Source organism: Cheilinus undulatus, linkage group 20 (genome assembly GCF_018320785.1).
Source record: "Cheilinus undulatus linkage group 20, ASM1832078v1, whole genome shotgun sequence".
NCBI classification, from domain to species: Eukaryota; Metazoa; Chordata; class Actinopteri; order Labriformes; family Labridae; genus Cheilinus; species Cheilinus undulatus.
The window spans coordinates 7,019,895-7,042,886 of record NC_054884.1 but is presented as its reverse complement, the minus strand read 5'-3'; the positions used below and the strand labels follow the sequence as shown (position 1 = coordinate 7,042,886).

General features: G+C 37.8%; 1 protein-coding gene across 1 annotated transcript; it reads right to left on the bottom strand.

Annotated features, from left to right (window-relative positions):
• Nucleotides 1-461: 461 nt before the first annotated feature.
• rfng (RFNG O-fucosylpeptide 3-beta-N-acetylglucosaminyltransferase) lies at nt 462-22,736 on the bottom strand. Its single transcript, XM_041815653.1, has 9 exons — nt 22,322-22,736; nt 15,357-15,929; nt 7,408-7,456; nt 6,481-6,583; nt 6,248-6,401; nt 6,062-6,147; nt 4,303-4,468; nt 3,978-4,063; nt 462-3,069 (listed from the first exon to the last, which is right to left on the bottom strand). The coding sequence occupies exons 2-9, from the start codon at nt 15,861-15,863 to the stop codon at nt 2,994-2,996; spliced, it is 1,227 nt and encodes a 408-aa protein (XP_041671587.1). The 5' UTR covers nt 15,864-15,929; nt 22,322-22,736; the 3' UTR covers nt 462-2,993.
• Between the last annotated feature and the right edge of the window lie 256 nt (nt 22,737-22,992).

Here is a 22,992-nt window from a genome sequence, read left to right as displayed (position 1 = left end):
GGACTGAGCCTTTATTTCTCCTCACATTTTCATCTTTACATTAATGCCGTTTTATATGTTTGAAACGTCCTCCCCTTTGGAAGATGCTCCAATGGCTTCATAAACACACACCCTCAAATATGAGAACATCTCCTTTGTTTAATCACAGCCTTTTCCACATAAACATCCACCCAGCTTATGATATAGACAGTCAGTTGCATTTTATCTCTTGCATCACATAAATGTCAGTGTTTGTATATCTGAGAGTGAGCTCATGAGCCTAACAGGGTTTGACTGATTACACACACACAGCTCCCAGGAGGTTTAATGAAACGTACTCCTATAAATCTGTTCAGACATGTCATCCCACTTATGCATGAGGTCACTCTCTTTGTGTAATTACAACGGTGCCAAAGCAAAGGGTTGTTTTCACCAGTTTTCTGTTTAAGTGCAGTGTGGGCAATAAAACAGGACAACAAATCTTCAAGAAGGCAGAAAGTTTATTCTTATAAAACAAAAGAATAAAACATCAGTGGTATGTAGTTTGCAGAAACATGTTGCTCAGTCTCATCCACTGACCTGCAGTGGGTAGTGTTCTACACGAATACTGCACAGGCAGAAATACTGATGCTGGTGGAGACAGGGGACATTTACTGGAGCAAAGAAAGGGATTATAAGACAAAAACTATTTGGAAGGGCTTGCCTATGTACCATGAACATTTACAGCACAGAGTTTGCAGACAACCCATCCAACTATAGCTTGGTTTTAGTTGTGAGGCACACTGAAAAAAAGTCAAACCTTTGTAAGTTTGTCTGATTTCTACTCAAAATTATCTGATGACACTTGGTTTATACTGACAGGTAAAGATAGAGGTCTTAATTCAAGATATTACAGGAAAGAACAAGGCCTGAATAGCTTTTTTTTTTTAAGTCGGGTATACAAATTTACTGGAGTTTCTTGTATACCCAACTAATTTAGATTTTAAATATCTTATTTCATGAAGTTCTGAAACAATTTGCTCCAGCAAATTTTAAAAAAGAAGCATATAGAGCTCAAACTACAGCCAATACAAAGATAAAATACTTCATATTTACACCAGAACATCAATGTACAGGAATCGATCCAAGTAGTGCAAAACCAAAAAGATGGGACAATCCGAAAAAGGCAAATGCAAGAAGATATTTGGCTGAAAATGTGAATAAAAAACTGCAACAAAAGATTACATCTGAATTAATCTCATTTCTTGTCCAAAGATTTATGACAATGTGTACTTGTTTAAAAGAGTCTTTAAAAAGTATTTATTCTCTTCTTCTAAGCAACTACATATGATGTTGACTCTTGTCAACGCTTGAACAATAAAGAGATTAATTTACCTAAAAACTGTAAGACTGATGAGGAAAGAAAGATTTCTTCTATCTTAAACAGTCATGATAAGTAATACTGCTCTGGTCCTTCATTTAGTGTAGCATCACCAAAGACTCTTCTTCTCAATGGACATGGCAGATGTTCAAGTTAAACATCCATACAGGCATTTGTCAAGCTAAAGTGACGTGATTTTGGAGTTGAAGTTGATCAATTTCAAAGCAGGGTGTCTAAGTCGAGCCACTTCTCTGATAGTAAGAGGATAGCTTCAGTTTTTAGCTGCCTTAAACAGTAAACTAGCCCATTTGACTCCTCTTAACCTTTGTGGCTTCTATCCATGCACATTTTGCAACACGTGTTGTCAAATTTAACAATTTCTTGAACTAAGGCAGTTGAACTTTGATATTTTATACCAGGTTTTAGAACGATGCAATCTATGCTATTTGCTCAATGATCGCTTCAAAAGAAAAGCAGCTGAATTTTGTAAGAGTTTGAGATCTTGAGTAATATTTTTAACTAAGAGCTGCTGCAAGCCAAAGACAGAAAGCACCGTCTAAATTGCAGGAATGCATCTGTAAAGTTTGGGTGGCTGTGGCTCAGTAAGTAGAGTCAGAAATTCAATTTCCATCATGCCAATGTGCCCTTGGGTTAGACACTTAACTCCAGTTTGTCTCACCAGTGTGTCACAAGTTGTTTTTGGTGTGTGGATCTGTATGACTAATTATTTCATAAAAAATGGCACCTGTTTATAGAAGCATTCTCCATCATTGTGTGCCTGTGGTGCCACAAGAGCTTTGGGTAGTCAGAGACTTAGGAAATAAATGTACATGCTGAAGTCCACCGACCATTTATTTACCAAAGTTAAGGTCCTGAAAGTCTGCCAATGCATTTGTGCAATTTAGACAGCGTGCACTTTTGGACAAGATATCATCCAATTTGGAGTGTCTTAAGCACTATTTGCATATGATTAGTATTACCTAGGGACCTCTTCTTATTTCTAAGATAAATCAACCATGTCTTTAATTTGTGAATAATTCTAGTTCCAATTCCAATTAGGCCTATAGATGATACTAACCAAGTACAAATAAGGTTTTACACAGTTTTATTGTCATTTATTTAAACCAAGTATCAATAGTTTAATTTTTACTGTATTATTCTTTAATAGTCTGGTATCATGAAAACCTCGTCCAGACCATCTTCAACCTCCATGCTGCACATTTGATGAAGAATACAGTGGTTCCTTAGTAAATCTCTCGTTTGACCGCCTGCTGTGACGTAAAAGCTGGCAAAATTAATCACACCCAATACTAACCAATGTTTACATGACCACTGTCTTAAAAATAAGCTTATCACAATTCCAGACTGAACGAAATACCACAAACACACAAATACTTCATATACCAGGGTCTCATAGTAATGACAGAGCACAAAAACAGACAGTCCTGTTTTTGAGTTGGACATTATCCATAGTGTTAATAATCCACTCCACAAACTTCACTGTTTAAACGATGTGCCATCAGCCTTATTTACACTCCATTAGCTGGAAGAAGTCATTCTTTGGCTCCACTAATTATTGACATGATGTGCTGAATCCAGCTAGTGGCATAGAGGTTTCACAGGTATCAGTGCTGCCTGTTAAAAACACGGGCTGTCAGTGTTTGTGGCGAGCTTTGAGCTTTGGACACCAGTCAGTGCTTGAATACAGGAGGCAATGGACTGTCTTAAACCTGCAGGATGAGAGGAGAGCACATTCAGAGTCCTGTTCAATTGAAGTGTTACCATGTTAGGAGAAAAAGGCTCCAAGTTTCAACATAGAAAAGTGAAAAATAACCCCATGTTCCGCTGCATAAACTATCTAATAGACATACAGAGGCCACTGAAAACAACCTGAAGCTAGCATGTGTGATACTAGCAACACATCATTCCACATTGCTTACATGCTGATGCTGTCACTTGGTGTTGAGTCATGTTAGATAAACTGCACTCAGCTTAACTGATTTCTGAGTGTTTTAATTTAGACTATATGATGGTCAATCAACGTTCAAATTAATCACTTAGTGTTAGAAAATAGCAACGTAGAGTGCCTCTTCTTTTCTTCTGTTTTTGTAAACTGTTATGGACTGGTTTTCATATGGAAAATAAACAATGTGTTAAGATGTTTCTGGATTGTCCAGTAGTCTTGAATGCACCATGCCAGCAGTGCATGTAAAGCTGCTGCTGTGTCACTTTAAATGACATAACAAGACTCAGATAGAAGGCTGTCGCTGAGAGGATGAGAAGACGCCAACTCCTTATGTTACAGGACCCTACAGCTGACCCACACCCATGGACTTAAACGAAACTAGTCACCATTTTTAAATTAAAACCCAACCAAACTAAAACTGAACTTAAAGCTTGGGCTGACTGATCACCACAAAAGGCAGACAGGTGAGCTTGCCCAGCTTGTATCTCCTGTCATGAAGACCAGTCCTTTCTTTCTGTCTACTGACTGTCTCTTTTCTTTAATGCACTTAATGTTTAGGCTAGTAGATTATGTCTCTATTTACCTGGGCTTAGCTTGCAACACTTCGTAACAACCCTACTTTAAATCCCAGATTAAACCCACAGAGGTGCAGTTTAAAATAAAGACGTTTACCTTGTGGGGTCTTCATTCAGTGAAAAACCTCCAACTATGCTGACCACATTCCTCCTGTTCTCAAAGCCTCCATAGCTCAGAGTCACCTGTTGAACAACAAACATAGAACATACATGGTTCAGCCAAAATGCAAAGAGCAGATGATAGATCATAGGAGTGCAGCAGTGCCATTTTAGTCAGTCTTCAAATGTGTAGGGAAAGTATGGTCAAAAACACTACATCAATACTTTACACTGCATCAACAGCAGCATTTATCTGAAGAATTTGATTTTTCTGCCTTACAAAGCTCCCAAATATAATATATTCTGTCAACACAAACACAGACCTGGTTGAGCACGCTGTCTGTTGGCAGCTTCTGCAGGTTCTCCAGGTGAGAGTGGAACAGGTGAGTGTGTGTCAGCGTCACCTCCAGCAGCGCCTCTATGATGTATCCGATGGTGCAGTCATCTGGCAGTCGGATCTTCTCTGCTGTGCTGATGAAATTCCCCAAACTGAAACCAGAGGGCGCACTTTCAATCTGCAGAAAGATCTCTCTTCTGTTTTACCCCAAAACTTTTCACTGCAGCCATCTCAAACCCAACATTCCCTCTGATTAAGAGGAATTTATGACCTCAAGATACTAATTTTTTAAACAAAGATTTATTTGGGTGATGTTCCCAGTATATTTCAACTCAGATTAGGAAAGGTCACCACCAGGGCTTTCTGCTCTGCTTAACTAGAGGAACAGCATTATGATCTATTTATCTGTCCTTTTGGTTGTTAGACAGCAGTTCATATTACAGTGCACTAAGAGAACCAATTCCCTCTGTGGTTTTCTTAAGTAATTAACGTATCAGGACTAGATTGATTCAAAGAGAGAGTTTAACAGAAGTTAGTGAGGTTAGCTAATATAAGAGCATCACGGGGCCTGTGGTTGGTCCTCAACAAAATTTGTCCAAAAAACTTTACATATTGCTGCCGTTGGGCCAAAACCTCCTATCTCCAAACAAAACCTGCTGTATTTTTCCAAATTATTTTAACACCGAATGGTCATAGTCAGCATCTTTTTGACATCTCTCATTGGTTTAAAAGCCCACTGACAGATGTAAAGGGTGTCCAAAATAACAGATTTATGACTTAGAAATAAAATAATGATAATGAAGATAAGAGGTTTTGGCCCAACTCCAGCAATATTTAACCCACTTAGTCCTCATTTTAACAAAAACATCCTTCTGGAGATGCAAACAAAAAGGAGAATCTTTCCTTATTGTAAATATTTATTTTTGAATTCCAGTTTTGTGGGGGAGGGGTTGCAAACAAGTTACTAGTGCATCACTTTTATAGAAAGCATGCCAGAAGAGATACCCACATTCCAATATGACTGGGTTTAAAAGCCACAGTAAGCCCACAGCCTAAGAAAAATACAAAAATGCTCCCTTTTATTAAGACATGAGTGGTGAAAGCAACAAGTGCTTCCAAAACACTCATTGTTAGAAACCTTTCTGCACTTTAATCAATTGTTTAGACCAGCGGCTTTCATATAATCTAACCTCAGGACCCAACCCCAGCTTTGTGATGGCAGTCCATATTTATAAGATTAATCTAATCGATATATTAAAAAAACATTATATAGTTTGGACCTTGGATGAAACAAAATGTCACCGTATATTTTCTTAATGGTGTCACACCTCACATCAGTCCTATTTGTCCTAAAGAGAATCTGTATTTCAGGTATTTCGCATCATTTTTGTGTTACACTTGGCTTAACTGCCTGCATAAAATTCAACTTTACACTCTCCCGCACGCACCAAGTGAGCGTGTCTGTGGAAACTACAAACCGTACTCGATCAAACAGGACCACTTGGAAATGCAGCTTTAATGCCCCAACTTTTTTTTTTTTTCCAAGCACACATCTGTGCTGTTTCCATTACTAAATCTGACTACAACAAGTCCAGACACCTTATCTGAGTGTTACCCAACAGCTGTCTTACTTGACAGCTTACTAGGAGGGTTATCTGTTCACAATCATGGCATATTTCTACAATAATATCCTGGCCTAAGAGATTACAACAGGTTAGATCACACGAGGTGAGTCTATGACCTACCTTGCCCATGGACTCATTTTTAGTGCCAGACCTCTGCTGATACAGAAACCTGCTCCACCTGTGGCAAACCAGAACTTGACAGAAACCTGAGATAAGATAGAAAAATAGGGGGTACTCAATAAAAAAATGAATTACTTTACTTGTGAGAGGAGCCAGAAACTCTTAGAAATGTGTAAGTTTACTAACCGATCCGTCACTTTTGACTCTCTCTGCGGCCTCGATAGGATGGTCCAGACTGGGCCGGCCCAGGTAAACATCCTGGCTGTGGTGGTAGGAGGAGAGGAGGTGCAGCAGGCTGGGCAGGATTACGTAGTTATCATCATCAACGTGACAGAACCACCTAAAACACAGAAACACAAATCTAATTAATAACTGTTAAAACTGACTGATTTAATCTGCTCAGATCTTTGATAACTCACTTTTTCTGCGACTCGATGAACTTGTCATACTCCACTGACATCTTACAGCACAGAGCCTGTCGGGTGTGAGCGGCTGAGCAGTTAGTGTTGATGATGTTAGCTCCTGGGAAAGACAACAGAGGAAAACAGGGTTTAATTCAGAGCTGAAGTAGGCAATCCTGAATCTCCACATTTAATTTCACTGTATCTAATTCAACTTGACACCATTACATTTCATTCTTTCATAACCCATGAACAAGCAGAACAGACATGAGCTCCTGGAAGAAATATTGTTATTCTAACTATAAATATAATAGTGGCCTCCTTTAGTCCTAAGGTTGTATATAAAACACTGTCTAAAACAAGTACTAACCACTACTAAAACCTTCACTTCTCTGCTTTTTGCAACATCAAAAACATTTAGAAAACTTAAACTCAAAAGCATGCTCTTCCCTGTCAAACATGCCCTATGTCCACTGAGCCTTGGCCAGCTGGTCCACAGTCACAGCATAATCTGCGTCACTGTCCAGATGTTGCTTTTCCCATCAAATTCATTGTTGTGATCATCATCTTAAATGATGCAGTGATCATCCCTTTGTCACTTTCCTCGCTCAGATTATCAGCCATCGTTTGTATCACTGCTCAACTTTATAAACACTCCCTTGTAGAGGCCAAATAGGCTAAAGCAAAAACATTTTTATCCCACATGCCTTCCACAATTGTATCCTTGCATATCATGTTGCAGATCTTTAGTCACATGTCTTAAAAACAAAGAGACCATTCTAAACACACTAATGTTGTATCAGGCCTTAATGGGTTAAAACAACCCTTTCTACAGTAGAAATAAAGATGTTTACAGCTAGGGTCATTATTATGATCTGAAGAGTCACTACACACAAAATGAATGAGCAAATATTTGGAGAAGCACTCTTCTGTTCATCTCTTTACCCATTCTCTTCTGCAGCTCCTTGTCCTCCCCGTCGGTGAATATGAAGGTCTGAAACAGAGAAACACAAACAGATGAAAAGTGTTTGTTCAGCGAAGATAAAACACATTCATGCTCTCACACTGTGACACTATGAAGAGCTCCATTGTTTCCACTTGTTATTGAGGACATGTGTGCAGTTGCTGGGGGTGAAGCAAAGAGAGAGTTAAAACAAATCGCCTATTGTATCATCTTTTAACCTTTCTGTTTCTCTCCCGAAGAAAAATGACAGGTTTCAGAGTTACAGAATATAAGTAATGGTTTCATCAGCTCACACATCAAACTTTTTTAAAAATAACATGTTACATATTGAAATTGTTCTATAAAAAACTGTTGTTCACAACAATGAGATCTGGTTGTTTCTAAGGGTGTTCCTAAGCGTCTATTTTCCATATTTGGCTAATTGCCGATTAAATTTCGTTTAACCTACTAGTCTAAAGAGGAGAAAATACTTAGAAATCAGTCAGATTCCTCACAAGGTCACTGTGTCAGTGGGTGTGATGTGAGCCTGACATCCTCTCTACAGCGTGGCTAACATTAAAAGCTAGCTCTGCCAGCTTTCGTCCCTCTTTGAAGATTAATATCGTGCTTTGATATGTGACCATTTTTCACTTCAGTTGACTAATTATAATCAACCCCCGACAGCCTACATACCACTTTATTTCCATTTATTACTCAAACAACAGTTGCACCGTGCTTTTCCTACTACGTGCTAACTGCTAAGCAGTTGCTGAGCTTCTCATATTTAAGTCCTGTGGAATGCTGTGGGAAAAGCCCAGACAGGAAGGCAGTGGCTATTAACAAAAGCTACAGCGGTCTCTAGAGGCTGGAGGTTCATTAAAGTTTAAAAGAGCATTATAGACCAGGATTTCAAGCCTGTGTTTATAAAAATGGTAGTTTAACCAACTCAATCTTGCGCCGGCTTATTTAAACGATCAACAAATTTAACCGTCTAACCACGCACATCCCTGCTTGTTTCCAATACTTTCTAAAAGTAATCCAAACCCATCCCAGAATGCTCTGCAAGAATCTCACAGCAAGAGCGAAGAAGGCCAATATAACAGCTTTTCTGTCTCACTATGTGAAATTCATCAGTGAAACCAAAACACCTATTAAGTAAGTACATCTTATGGAGTGCTGTCATTGTGGGACAGTGGTCAGAGGTCGGATGGAGGTGGGCGGAACTGAGAAGTGCTGGTCTCTTCTCATCGTCTTTTGCTGTTTTGATTCAGAGGCTCCTGTTAGTGGTATTTACATATTGTGTATTTAAGAAAAAAAAAGTTTAATCTAGTTGTGGGCTGTTAATACCATCACCATTACAATGTCTGCCACTGCATGGATTTTTGCACCACCATCATCACAGGTTGTGCATAAGAGGCATAACCATTGCTGCCATTAGCGAGGCAGATTAAAATGAGTCCAGTCATCAGCATGTTTGGGTCTGGCACAAAAGAGCAGCCAGGTAACAAGCCAAATGTCAATTGCCTGTGTCAGTGTAATAAACGTGAAGCTCAGCAATGAGGTAAAAAGTGTTCTCTCCTTTCAACGTTTAATGTGTATAATAACAGCAGCATACAACAGATGCACCTGCTTTGTACAGTGTCTCTGTTTGCCTGTCCAGGGCTTTAACACAAGCAGTGTGCTGACGTGGAGTGGCACAGTTTGACTTTGGCTCTATGCTGCTGCAGCTAAACTTATATGGCTTAAACAACTGTTAAAATGTGTTTTAAATGATGACTTTCTTATTTTAAGTCTATGATGATTCAAAGAAGCAACCTGTGGTGTTAAACGAAGTCAGAACAAGCTGTAAAGTCTGTAGCAGCACAAATTCGCTGGTATCTCTGCTAAAGCTATGTTAAATTAATAATTAAACATGCTATTTCAAGTTCTTCCCAATTAAAGTTTGTTATTTTGCTTGAGTGCTTTCATTGCAAAGGCCCTTGTCAGAAAATATGCTATAGAACATTGGTTCCTAGCTGTACTGTATGTACTCTTCAAGTCTTTTCCACAGACCTGTAGTTGCACAGTCTGTTATTTTGAGCATGCACAAGACAGAGACACATTCACAACCTCCTCAAAGCCCTGCAGACACACTTTAACCTTCACACACTGTCTAATGACATGGTCAGAGAGCATGTTTAACTTTACTTCCTCCTATTAAATATCAGCAGTCTGTCTCTTTACATGAAGACACCCTGGACTGCTGCAGGAAAAGAGCTACCTCGACACATCTACAGTAAATGCTAATCAGTTTGAGCAGCTTTTAATTTTATAGGCCTGCAGTCGAGTGGCTCCTGGTGTCAAACTGTAAATGGTTTTTTAAAGCTGACAGCTAACACAAAACAGACCCTCAAACAGCAGACCGCGACTCAAAGTAGATCTGTTGATACTGGGAGCACAGGCTGGACTGGAACTCCTCCACTCTTGGTGACTGGGGCATTTCTGGGTGAAGTGGGGCAGACTGTTTCTGCGGTTAAGCCTCCTTCTCTCCACACTGAGGCTCTTTGTCCTGCAAAAGGACTTACTAATTGCTCAAATAGCTCTCAATACAGGGCCAGTCACAGTGCTCTCTGTGTTGAATACTTAAAACTTTATAGACCATAGTTAGGACTACTTTAAACCAAAGTGTGAAAACCCACTGTGAAAAGTCGGCTGAAAATTTATGACCCTGTTAAATTAATTAAATGATCTTTCTTGTTATTATTTTCCTGCCTAAGATTTACTCAAGAACCCAACAGTAGATTAACTGGAAATAAACTGACAGTCATTTATATAATAAGTAGTTTGAAGAAAGCACACAACACTATGTTCTGTATTTCCTAAAGTGGAAGGATTGAAGGTTTCTCTTGAGCAGGAAAAACCTATTTTTAGTGGACAATTTCCATTAACGTGGCTCCACAGCTGTACAACATTAGAACAAGTCTAAGGATTCAGTTTGCATGAAGTAAGGACTCTTGATGCTACACATAATCCCCTACCCACTCTCCCCACAGGTGTTTTCATTTAGTTCATATGATGAGATGTCTTTTCAAAGCTATGAGGGCACACAGACCCCGTTTGACTGACATTCCCCTGGCTGGGTTCATCGGTACACCCTTGGGAAATAAGTAGTGGCATTGAAAGTTCAGCAACAGAGAAACTACTTCAGGATTCTTGGACGTTTTCTGTTTAAAACTCTACAATATAATGGTAAACACCGTTCTGTAAATCTATGAGATGGTACTTGTTACTATTAAACATTTTCCTGACCTCTTTTTAAATAAAAATCAAGATCTAAATAACGCAGTCACTAATTTGCAGCTACATGTCATAGAAACATGCAGCTACATGTCATAGAAATTGATTATATCCTGGATTATGTTATATTTTCTTATTTTGGCAGTTTATACAAAGGATGAAGTAACTGTGATATAAAAATGCATGTAAACAGACTACTCCTGCAGAACTTCAGCTGTAGGAATTCTATTTATTGTCCACATCCTTTAAAATAAAAATCAAGGCGTTAAAATGTGTCTGCGGAGACACAAATCATTATTTTAAAGTTGCGCAGAAAATTCAGGAAAATAAACATTTAGGCCTTAAATATTCTGGGGAAAGACCTTCAGACCCCTACCCTGATGGCGCCAACTATGAAATGGCAAATTTTAAAATACTGTATGCACTGACCAACAGGTTGTTGCAGAAGAAAAATTTAAAAAGTGCTTGTGAACACAGTATTTGTGGATTAAAAAATATAGAGAGGAATAAGTTATTTGCCAGGTCATTAACTTAGAAATTAAGTTTTAAAAACTGAATGAAAAAATGTTGTTAAAATCAAGATCATTATCTGGCCATGAAAAAATGGTGATATAATATTGTTTTCAATATTTCCCACCCCTAGTTGTAATTTAATTTCACACCAAAGAGGGTAAAAGTTAATTTTCTAAACTACTTTGGTTAGAAATGTTGAATGATGTAGAATGTCCTGAGCTGTTTTACATGCTGTGATATATGGACATAGAGGCAGTAATGTGTCCACATTGAGGGTGTGACTTTAGTACTTCTTGCCTTCATTTGAATGACATAAATCATGCAAAATGCTCTTTCTCACACCCATGGCACTCTTTAACTGCTATGAATTACACTTAAACAAATATTTCTCACAAATTCAACTGTCTATGAATCCAACACTTTACTTCCCAAATCTTCACTTGTGAAAGGACAAAGCTAGATGAAGTTATTACCTTAGAAGCTGCTTGTCCCATGATCACAAAGGATTATGGAAAGGTAGTAAATCTGCTGTCAGACAGTCATGAAAATGAAGGAACATTTACAGATAAAAGTTTAAGTGATTATCAATTAAGAGACAATTTTGTGATTAAGTTTATATGGATGTTCTTTTCTAGTTTTCATGTTTGTGCATACTGTAAAACATATGTTGATACATATTTAATAGCCCCATAGTGGCACCATAACACTGTCCAAGTTATGTACTGGTCAGGCTGGAATGAAAAAAGGAATGTCAGACATGGTTAAATGAATCCTGGGTGAAGATCTGCTGTCAGAATTACTAAGATTTATTTCACAGAGATATTATCTATAATATGTGGTGGCTGAGAGATGGTTTTAAGGCAGGGTTATGGGGTTCAGCCACACATTAAGTTAAATTTGAAGTAATAAACTCAGAGCAAAGACAACATATGGCGTCTGTAAGTCTTAAATAATTCCCCAATGACGTCAATAAGCATCTCGTTCTGATAGAGAAATTCTGATGGAGCAGACGAGGGGTGAAGTCAAGATTTATTTTCTTAAAAACGTCCTGTGGTTCCACTAAATGTCAGCGAGGACATGCAGCAGGAATGTGTTTGTATAAGAGAGGGGCTTTTGAGCGTTTAGAACTGCCATCAGAATGAAGCTGATAGCTTTGATGACCGCAAGATATAGATTTATTACAGAGGGCGTTTAGCTCGTGTACCACACCCCTGGCAGACGGGATGGGAGGTTTGGGTCTTGGGTAACATGGGTTAGGGGCGGCTGCAATTCTAACTCCCAAAGAATTATACATGATGTATTTTTGTGTTATTTAAGATGGTACTATCTTGATGACAGTGTTTTAGAGCAGGGCTGTCAATATTTCTTTAACTTTTCAATATCACATACTTAAGAGTGATCCAATCAGAGTACCAAGACTTTTAAAATAAATACAACTATTCCATAAAAGAGCTGTGAAGAAGAGGAACAACACTCAGTCATTCACCTCCTCCACACTTTAACTGTAGAAAAACATGGCAATGCTTCAGCATTGAAATGTTAACAATATTTTTGTATAGTAAGATACTATGCAGGAATTTCATGGATGTTTTTATTGAAAGTAAAACCAAGAATTCAACGTAGGACTTATATTTTGCTGCTGTGGTGTGTAATTGGTATGGATAAAGTCTGTAGGGATGGGAATCGAGAACTGGTTCCAATTGATTCAATCCATCGACATCATTTACATTTAATCTTAACAATTCCCTCATCAATGCCCTACAATGCCCTACTGAGATATTTCCAACAAACATGAGAATTGTATTCTAGCATGTTTTCCGTCCAAACACTTGATGTTTAAGATTTTTAGTTATCAAAACTGATTGTTATAGCCAGTAATTAAAGTGTTCTTGTCACTGTCTTCCACTGAAGGTGGCATACATCTCGTTCAGTGTTCAGAGAGAAACAGAATCAATGAAATTTTGAGTTGTTAACGTTGAGAACCTGTACAGTCTACTTTTTCGAAAAAGAAAATTTACAGGAAGGGACCAATAAAGAATTGAATTGATAAGAAGAATTGATAATGACATCAGTAGCAATAAAATATGATCAATTCTCATCCCTTAAAATCTGATTATCATACTGAAGTTTAAATATCAGGTAATGTCACAACCCTGATTTAGGGCTGCAACTTTATTCAATGTCATTAGTAATTATAAGAGGTGTAATGATAATTTTTTACAGCTGTGACCAAACAGAACTGTGTTCACACCAACTTAAAGAATGCCAGAAAGCTGTTTTTTATTCCTTAATCAGGCAACTGTCTTTTATATAAGCCCTGAGGTAATGCACAGATATTACACATATGTTAAAGCCTGTGTATTCATAGATTTGAAAAAAAGCAGTACACCCTGGTGTGGTTTATGCCTAGGACAGTCTCTTTTTACAAAAGTTGTCTCTCTTTGGCAAATGTGTCTGAGCTTGTATAACATTACATCATAAACATGATGTAATGTAATGTACATACTGAAGTCATGAGTCATTGTTTTTACATTCAAGGTTATGAAGCTTCAAAAAAGGATGACAAAGACCATGAAATAAACTCCACTTTGACATCTCATTACCACTAGTGCACGAAGGAACCACCACAAAGTAATCCAGTAGAATAATATGATTTTTTAGGAGTTATAACAAGACATACAGTATAAAGTTTAGTTCTGCAATTCAAGTATTAAGTTATATAGTCCCCTTTTTATCAAGGCAATAAGTAACTGGGAAAATTTGTTTTTTTTTCCTTTTCTCTTTTGTTCCCAATAACCAAAACAGAAAATCTCCCAAAGCATCTGCAGTGTTTAGATTGTAAAGATAAATGTATAACCTGCGCATTTGTACCTGAGTTTATACATGTCCACAGTAAAACATACCACAACACAATTGACAAGAAGAAGAGTTAGACCAAACCTGCTACCACAGTGGAACGTAGCAGGAGTGTAGACTGAATGAGAGTAGGTGAATGAATCTGTTATTGTGAGGTGTGCTGAGTTGGTCATCTCGTCGCACAACACACACTATGGAAACAAACTGTTAATTATTTGTTGTAATGCTGCACAATTAATCTAATTGCAATCACAACTGCAATGTCAGTTGTGAAATTATATAACTGCATAAAAGGCTGCAATCATTTCTGTAATAAGTAGTACTTAAGAGGTTTACAGGAATGCCTGCAGAAAGGCTTTTAGGTTTACAGCAGGACGCTTCGCAATTTGTAGAAGTATATGTAAATAAACACTTCACATTATCATTCTCTGTATTTTCCTTGCTAAACAAGTGAGTAGTCTCATGACACCATTTATGTATTAACTGCAATCGCAAATCACAACATTGTCCAGTATTGCAATGGCACATCAGTTAAGATTTTAAAAATCTTCCAGTGTGTGCTGGGCTCAAGTCAAAGATGGAACTCACATATGTTTGCCAGAAAAGAGAGAAATGCATCACATCTGAGAATGCTAAGCCTTTTAGGCTTGATACACAATAGACAACTCTGGACTGATTTTGGGGCTTGACAACCGTTTACTTGCCCAAAACATCCTTATGTGTGAGGTGTCAATACAATTATTTTACTGCTTGCAATCAAGTTGGAGCCTCCTCAGTTCCAATCATAAATATTAAACGTAAAACTTACAGGTGAAGATCTGGTGGTCTTAATTGGAATTACCATAAGAGCCAATGAGAGCAAGAAGAGCAGGGAGTGTTACCAACTTGACTTTCACAGTTAAAGAACACAACTGTGTGCTGATCAGAGTTGAGAATTGATAGAGAAGATGAGCTTGTCAAATTATGGCAATAACCAGAGCTTTTATAATGTGTCATGCACAGCATACCAAGATGGGGCCTATGATGTTAACCATGCTCCATATTTGTTTTGCTTCTATAATCACGTTTAATCATGCAAGTTTCTGTGAGTGCTCCTGTCTATGGAATCAACTCTATGAAACATTTGTCTGTTTGCAGTCTGGTTTAATCACCTGGCATATACGTTCACAGGATTAAAAAGTTAAAATTGGTTAAAATTTTTTGTCTTTAATCTTCCGCAATTTTGAAATAATTTAAGATGTTGAGACTCTTCTAAGGAGTAGCCAGCTTCACAGAAACATTTTTGGTCAACTGCAGCTCTACTTACATGTTCTTGAGCTTGGGAAACCCACGTCTGTGTCAGCAGCCCCAGTCTGGACTTGTGATATTTTTTGGTTGTTTTCACTGCAATAAAAATGTCCTTTAACTCTAACGGGTCTCGAGTTCTCAGTCCTGAAAGCCCATAAGGATTTCCTCCAGAAAGGGCACCTGGTTTAGAGTCTGTCCTCCTCTTGGGATCCTGTTTTTCCTTCCTAGTAATGTCAGTCTCAATAGATTCCCCCTGTCCTGCTGAGCTCCTTTTGAGCCCTGCGGTAGACTCCGTTTCCTCTTCTTGGTCAGACCCTGCTGGGAGTCTGGCATGGTGCGATGGTCTCGTCTGTGCGGGTCTGACTTGTGGTCGGGGCTGAGGCAAGTCCACCTGGCGAGCGGGGGGCTGGAGGGCGGGGATGAGCAGGAGCAGGAGGCCGCAGAACGCAAGGGAGAGCAGGAAGCAGAACTTGCTGACACCCACTGAAGCTATGTGCATCCTGACCAGCCGATGGAGCAGCTTCATCAGCCTCCAGGGCTGCAGCCACCGCCAGCACCAGCCTGTGTCATCCTCACACCATCATACGGAGTCCTGCAGAAGATTAAGATGAATTCAACATTCAAACAATGTGATCGGCAGAGTGAAGGCACATGTGCATCGCAGATCTTTCTGAATAGTGGAGAAAGTTCCGATTGTTAGGAAGGCCATATGGCAGGAATCTCCCTGCTGGGGGTCAAACAGTCACTGGAGACAAGCAGGAGTTTCATGCTTCATTTGCTACTTTTTGACTGCTCCTTTTCTAGAGAGGCACAAGAACTGCAGTCTTTGTCACAGAGTCAGTACTACACACCACCAAACAAAGATGTAAACCAGTGAATCTGAACAATTCTTGACACAGGAACCACAACCACCTTCATAATTAGAAGCCCAAACCCAAATTCCTGAAAAATGTAGAGATGTTGAGAAAACCAACTTGTTATTCAAAAGATAATGAGATAAACAATCAAGATCCTGAGAGACAACAAAAATGTACTAATTACCAAGTCAAAATAGATAAAAATAAAATATGTTTTGTATGTTTTCTTAGGGATTCTGTACATCATAGAATATGTAGCGTATTTTATCCACAGACACATCTGAAACCAACTTAAGACAGCTCTGTGACCCCCTTTAACGCCCAAGTTAAACCCAACGGTTGGGAACCACTGCTGTGGAGTTAATTTTACTCCTTTATTGTGTGTACCCTCCATTGTTTTGTTATTTATCCCATCTATTCTACAGGTTGTTTGCAGATGTTGTCTCAGTGCACCACAGTGAAAAACTCCAGATGGTGGGCAGGAAGTAATTTCTGCACCGAGAATCACCATCAAAATGCCAAAGTTTTGTGCTGTTGTTGGCTCCATCAATGGTTCAAATTGCAGAAATAATCTTCAGTGACTCTTGCGTCCAGAAAGTAGCAACACATTCAAGCAAAATGTTTTAATAACTCATGGAAAAACAGTGACAGACATGGATTAAAAGCCTCCTACTAAATCTGGTGGACAGAGTCAAGACAATGCTCACATCTGGTCTGTTTCCACCAAGTGGTCCAGTTTAGTTCAGAGTAGTTTGTCACAGTTTGGTATGGTTAACCCCGACCTTGTTTTTGTTTCCAGTGTTGCTGTCTGTCCAGCCTCCCATGTTGCATGGGAAATCGGTCTCGCTTTTTTTTTTTTTTGTTAGATCTGGATCATTGGGTTCAGTTCAGTGAAAGGAACCAGTCCCGTGTGCTCCCAAAAAGCTCTTTGTTTGGTACCAATTTGGCTCTTAATAAAATAGAAGAAAGGGAACTGGCTCTAAAACAGAAGTCAGCTCCTGTAGTTCATATAAAAGAGTTGACTTGCAGAACAGGCATGTCTGCGTCACTACTTGATCGTTTACCCCTCAAGGTTTATTTACTTGAAAAGTGTTACTCAACCCTGCTCAACCAAAGAGCCAGATTGTTGAAAAATACCTTTGCAAGAGCCACAATCTAAGTGTTAAAAGGTGGCAAAAATGGGTAAAAGCGGCAAAAAGTAAGTTAAGATGGCAAAAATGTTCAAGGAGCAGCAAAAAGGTGACAAAAATGGTTGAAAAGGGGCAAAATAGACATAAAAGTGGCAAAAATGGGTGAGAAGTGACAAAAACATGAGATAAAAGTGGCAAAAATGATCAAAAAGATGCAAAAATGTGTCAAAAAAGGGTGAAAAGTGATTGAAATAGGAAAGAAGCAGCAAAAAGGTGACAAAAATGGGTAAAAGTGGCATTTAATGGCAAAAGGCAGCTTAAATGAGTTTAAAGTTGGGGGGGGGGTGTGAAAAATAGCAAAAAGTAGGTTAAAAGAGGCAAAAAACTAATGAAAAGGGGCAAAATTAGCACAAAGTGGCAAAAATGGGTGAGAAGTAACAAAAAAATTAGATAAAGGTGAAAAAATGATCAAAAAGTGGCAAAAACATGGCAAAAATGAGAGAAGAGTGACTAAATCAGGTAAAAAACATTGAAAAAGGTGGGAAAATGGGTAAACTGGCAAAAAGCAGTGGCCGAAGTGGGTTTAAAGCAGTAAAAATGGATTACAAGTGGCAAAAAAAAAAATTAAAAAGGGGAAAATTTTTACATAAGGGCAACGGAAATATACAGACAAACATTATTGGTTGACTATTAAAACCAACTGTGTAATTGTGGGAAACAAACTGGTTAACGTGAGTTGCAATGGATATTTTCTGAAGTCAAAATTTCCCTTCTTATGGGTTTCAGGGTGAATAATATTTTAAATGAAGACACAAAAGAGCCACATGTGGCTCAAGAGCCACACGTTGAGTATCACTGTACTTGATAGTTGAAATAGCATTTCCATAGGAAGCAATGTTTATGAAATGAAGAGGGTGAGAAGCACCGTCACAATTCAAGTCTCTTAACTTGAGACTCTTTAACACTTCTGTCTTCCTCCTCCGGCTTAAAGTGTAGTGGGAGGTCTGCAGGGTGATTTGTGATATTGATAGCCTTCATGTCAGGCAAACAGCACGGGAATACGTAGCTACAAACAACCCATTTACGTTTTTTCTTATATTTACAACAATTCTTAAAATAAATACAGCACAAAGACAAGATATTTAAACACACATTCTGAATTTGATGCCAGCAACATGAAACAAAAGCCAAATGCCAACTTCATCCAGTGCTATCATCTTCTTTAGGTCAGCCATTTGTGATCGGCTGTCCTAAGGTGTAAAAGTGTGCAGTGGTCTGAACAATGTCCATTCATTTATTCAGGGCTAAAGGGAAGATGACCAACCAGACTGTTATTGGACCAAAGTTCAAAAGCCAGCGTCTGTGGTGGTGAGGGGGTGTGTTAGTGCCCATAGCATGGGTCATTTGCACATCTGTGAAGGCACCATTAATACTAAGAGGTGCAGAACAACATATGCCTCCACCCAGATGGCATCTTTCTCAGGGACGTCCCTGTTTGTTTCTGCAAGACAATGCCAAGCCACATTCTCCACAAGTTACAACAGCATGGCTTCACAGTCAAATAGTGCTGGTATCAGACCTGTCTTCTATTAAAAATGTAAGGAGCATTATGAAGCATAAATATGACTATAAAAATCCCACTCTGTTGTGAAACTTCAGATGTACATCAAGCAAGAATGGGAAAGAATGCCACTTTCAGTACTGCAACAGTACCTGAGTACCAGTACCTTCAGTCCTCAGACCGTTACAAAAAAACGGTGAAACTAAGTTTGAAAATTATTTAAAATTTTCCCTTTAGTTCACAATTTATATAACAACTCTGGCTGGCAAAAGATTAGTTTCTAAACACCATTAATCTCAGAATTTTTGTAGTTAATCTAAATTAATTGTACCCTTTTTACTGCATTTTTAAAATTCCACCAATTTTCATTTAAAACTCTGTTTAATGCGTCATTATGGATTTTTCAACTGTCTTAAACTAAGTGTACTTTACTTCCTTTTTTAGATACAGACTTTCTTTTTTGCAGGCAGATTAAAGATTACAACATGAATTTAACCAGTGAAAAGGAACTCCTGATGGGTTGAAAGGAAAATAAGTGAACAGTAAAATGGTGATTACTTTTGATTTGCCCACTGACCTCTCTGAATTTTTTACAAGTGAAATATGACATTATAGCGGTGTTAAATGTATTTTACATCACTGTGGCTGCAGAGATACAGTAGTGGCTTAACCACAGTGTGCAAAGGGACAAAATAACATGTGATTAATCACAATTTTAAAAAGTAGTGCACTACTGGTAAATTTTGACAGCCCTAGAAACAAGCCCAACTTGTTGTGAAATTGGGTGTGTATCGTCTTGCTACTTTGTGTCAGCATTGATAAATAAAGGATTATTTCATGTCATAAGGCCAAAAAAGACAAAAGATGTGAAAGGGACAATGAAGATAGCAAAGAGCATAATCTTCTTGTGATAAAATATCATTGTTAAAGGGTAATTATAATTTCAAAATGAGATTAACACAACAAACAATGCCACAACATTGAAGAGATTAGGCCTAATCCAGCCCCAGCTGTTGGATTAAATACTCACTGGATGGTCAAAATCCTACTGTAAAGATGAAAATCTCTTTCTGACATGCCACAGGTGGAGTTCAACACTAATTATACAATATTTATTTTTTCAAATCACTTATTCATTCATTTACATCTGGCTAAACTCCATTACATTTGTAGTGATGGTATCAGAAGGTTCTTGTTTTCTGCATTAATATTTACCAAAGACCATAAAAACAGAAGATGTGTAGACAGTTGGGCTGATAAATTCCACAAATAATCAGATTGCAGTTTTCTCTAGGGACACACAATATTAACGATATGCTATCATTATCCGCTGATATTAGCTTTAAAAGTGAAATGTCAAGTATGAAAATTTCTGTGGATATTTACAGCCGATATGTTGCCTATACAGATCTGCCTATATATGCTGTAAATATTGGCTGTTTAAATAAATAAGTTAGTTGAGTTTTGCATCAGCTGAAGTCTTTTTTTTTAATTCACCATCATTCCTTGCACCTTTAAAAGTGTTTTCAGAATGATACATTTTTTTTAATTGGTTTGTCCTCAAACTTCAAATTGTGTGTTTTAAGGACTGAAGGTTTAGGTCTAAACTACATCTTAATATCAGTATTGATATTGGCTAAAATTACTTTGAACACATCAGCGAAAAAAAACAAAACAAAACAATTTTATGCATAGGGCTGGGCAATTAATCCCAAATTAGATTCTATCACAATGAGGCATGCTGCAGTTTTTAAAATCACAGACAGTACAGTATTTCTTTGACCTGAAACGTGTCAGAATACCAGTTTAATGCAGTCTTTTTTTATGCTCTACACATTATGCAAACATTCGAGTGTCATTTTTTTTTTTACAAAAATCCCACTTTTCTTGATCATGTACATGTTTTTCTTCATCATAATGAGAATAGGAAAAACGAGCATCCCCTTCAATATAGCAATTGATTTCAAATTTTTTATATGAGCTAAAATCTCATTTTTTTTCTAAATAATTTATCTCTAGTTTAACTTGTCTAATATTGTGCTTGTTATAATATAGAATGATTTTGTGCTTATGTTTGTTGAACAGCACATAAGATGAGCAACCTAAAAATGACTGCATATTAAATTGCAATGCAATATTGTGAGAAAACATCACAGTTCGATTGTTTTCGCAAATTTTCATCCCTAATTGTGCATCCATAATTATCCTCCCCCATACTGCGATTGCAATTTAAAAGTTGATTTTTTGAAGTATTTTTAAGGTTCTTATATATATATCTCAACAAACAAGCAACACATCATTCTTTACTATAATAACAAACATAATATTTGGCAAAAATAAATGTAACAATTTTTAAATACTAACTTATTGCCATTATAGTGACTCATTTGCAAATATGTTATGAACTGTTGTACTGAGGGGAATTATGATTTTATGTCTCATTTTTAACAAAACACACAAATACAAAAGCAAGGAAAGAAGGGTGTTTTGCAAAATATTGTAGAAGAAAATTAACACTTGAATGTCTGCATTATGTGAAGAGCATTAGGCTACATCTCTGCTGCAAAAAAATGTGAATCTGTAAACTGGTATTTTGAGATACATTTCAGGTCAAAGACTGCAACTTCTCAACCATACTGCAATTTAATCTAAATTTTGAAGACTTGCCAAACCCTAGTCAAAATCCATCTGTACAGATGAAAATCTCACATAGTATGCTACAGGTGGGGTTTAACACACAGCGGTCACTTAGGATAAGGTTGATTTTTTTTAAACTTCTTTTCTTCTATATCCCAGTTTGTTTTATTCATTTACATCTGGCTAACCTATTACATTTGTAATGATGGTAGTATCAGAAGGTTTTTGTTGTCTGTGCAGCTTCTAAGGACCGCAACAGCAGAAGGTGTTTAGAAACTACAACTAATGTAGATGGAGAAAAATAATAAAAAACTGTTAGTAGCAAAGTCTAGGGGCTAATATGTAAAAACAGGACTGTCTCACTGGTTAAAAACTTGTTTCTGACATCAGTTATGAGAGCTCTGATACCAAACAACCACGATAATACCTTAAAAATAATGCATCTATTAACACCAAATATTAACATATCAAACTATCAGGTGCTTTCCAGACTAAAAGACACACGCTGGTTAATTCGCATTAAGAGGATAATGAGAAATATTTCTCCGTGCAGTTGTAGTTGCTGTTAGACATGCAGCATTGTTTGGAAGAGAAGTCGTTGCTAAAGTGGATTTGGAGGAAAATACTCATCTATGGAAGTATTCAAGACCTTCTAAGATCATAAACATCCTCTCTTATTCAACAAAAGTTAGCCTATAACAAAGAGTCTCAAACCAAACGGTAAATCCAAAAGATTTCTAAGTGAAGTCTGGCGTGGTGCTTTAAAAGCTGGGAGAAGAATGGTCGCTGAAGCACTTACCATGAACTACCGTAAGACGCATTTCCCTTCTTTTCTCCGGTCTTTCACCTCAAAGTCACTCAGGAAAGTTCTGAAAACATGCAGCTTTGTCGAAAAAAACACTCTACCTCGATGGGGATAAACTCAGACTTTAGTACTGTCGGTGTTAAGTCAACTTTAGCGAACGTTAAATACCACCAGAGGTTCAACGCTCAGCTTGAAGTCTGCATTTTGTTCGACGTTACCAGTTTTCGCTCTTCTTCCGCCGCTGTCCTCGCCGAGACATCGCTTTCACATTCGTAAAAACAGTTTTTAAAAACATATACACCCGAAAAAGTTAACTTTCACTCCCACAGCTGCTGCCCGCTTCTACTAACTCATCAAATACTGCACGAACCACTTTCATTCGAGCCGTCAAGCTAGCTGCAGATGTGCTTTTCCGGTAAACGCTTTCAAAATAAAAGCGTGATTGACGCTATTTATCCAAAACCGTTAAGTCAAAAAAGTTTAAATCTGTTTCATTTTAGTGAGATTTTCCGCGGTCGGTGGTCTAAAAAACAATAATGATTTCGGAGAGTCACAAAATTAAGACTATTTTCATACCTACTTATTAGTGACAAATTAAATTAAATTAAATTAAAAGAAACTGCTGTAATCTCGAAATAAGAAAATGTTTGAGACTCACAACTCAT

Excerpts from the sequence above, each read along its gene's own strand:
- rfng (XM_041815653.1), bottom strand. The coding sequence starts at position 15,863 with ATGAAGCTGCTCCATCGGCTGGTCAGGATGCACATAGCTTCAGTGGGT. Across the intron at positions 7,457-15,356 it reads TTTCCCAAGCTCAAGAACAT|ACCTTCATATTCACCGACGG; the intron begins GTAAGTAGAGCT and ends TCTCTGTTTCAG. Across the intron at positions 4,064-4,302 it reads CAGACAGCGTGCTCAACCAG|GTGACTCTGAGCTATGGAGG; the intron begins GTCTGTGTTTGT and ends GTTGTTCAACAG.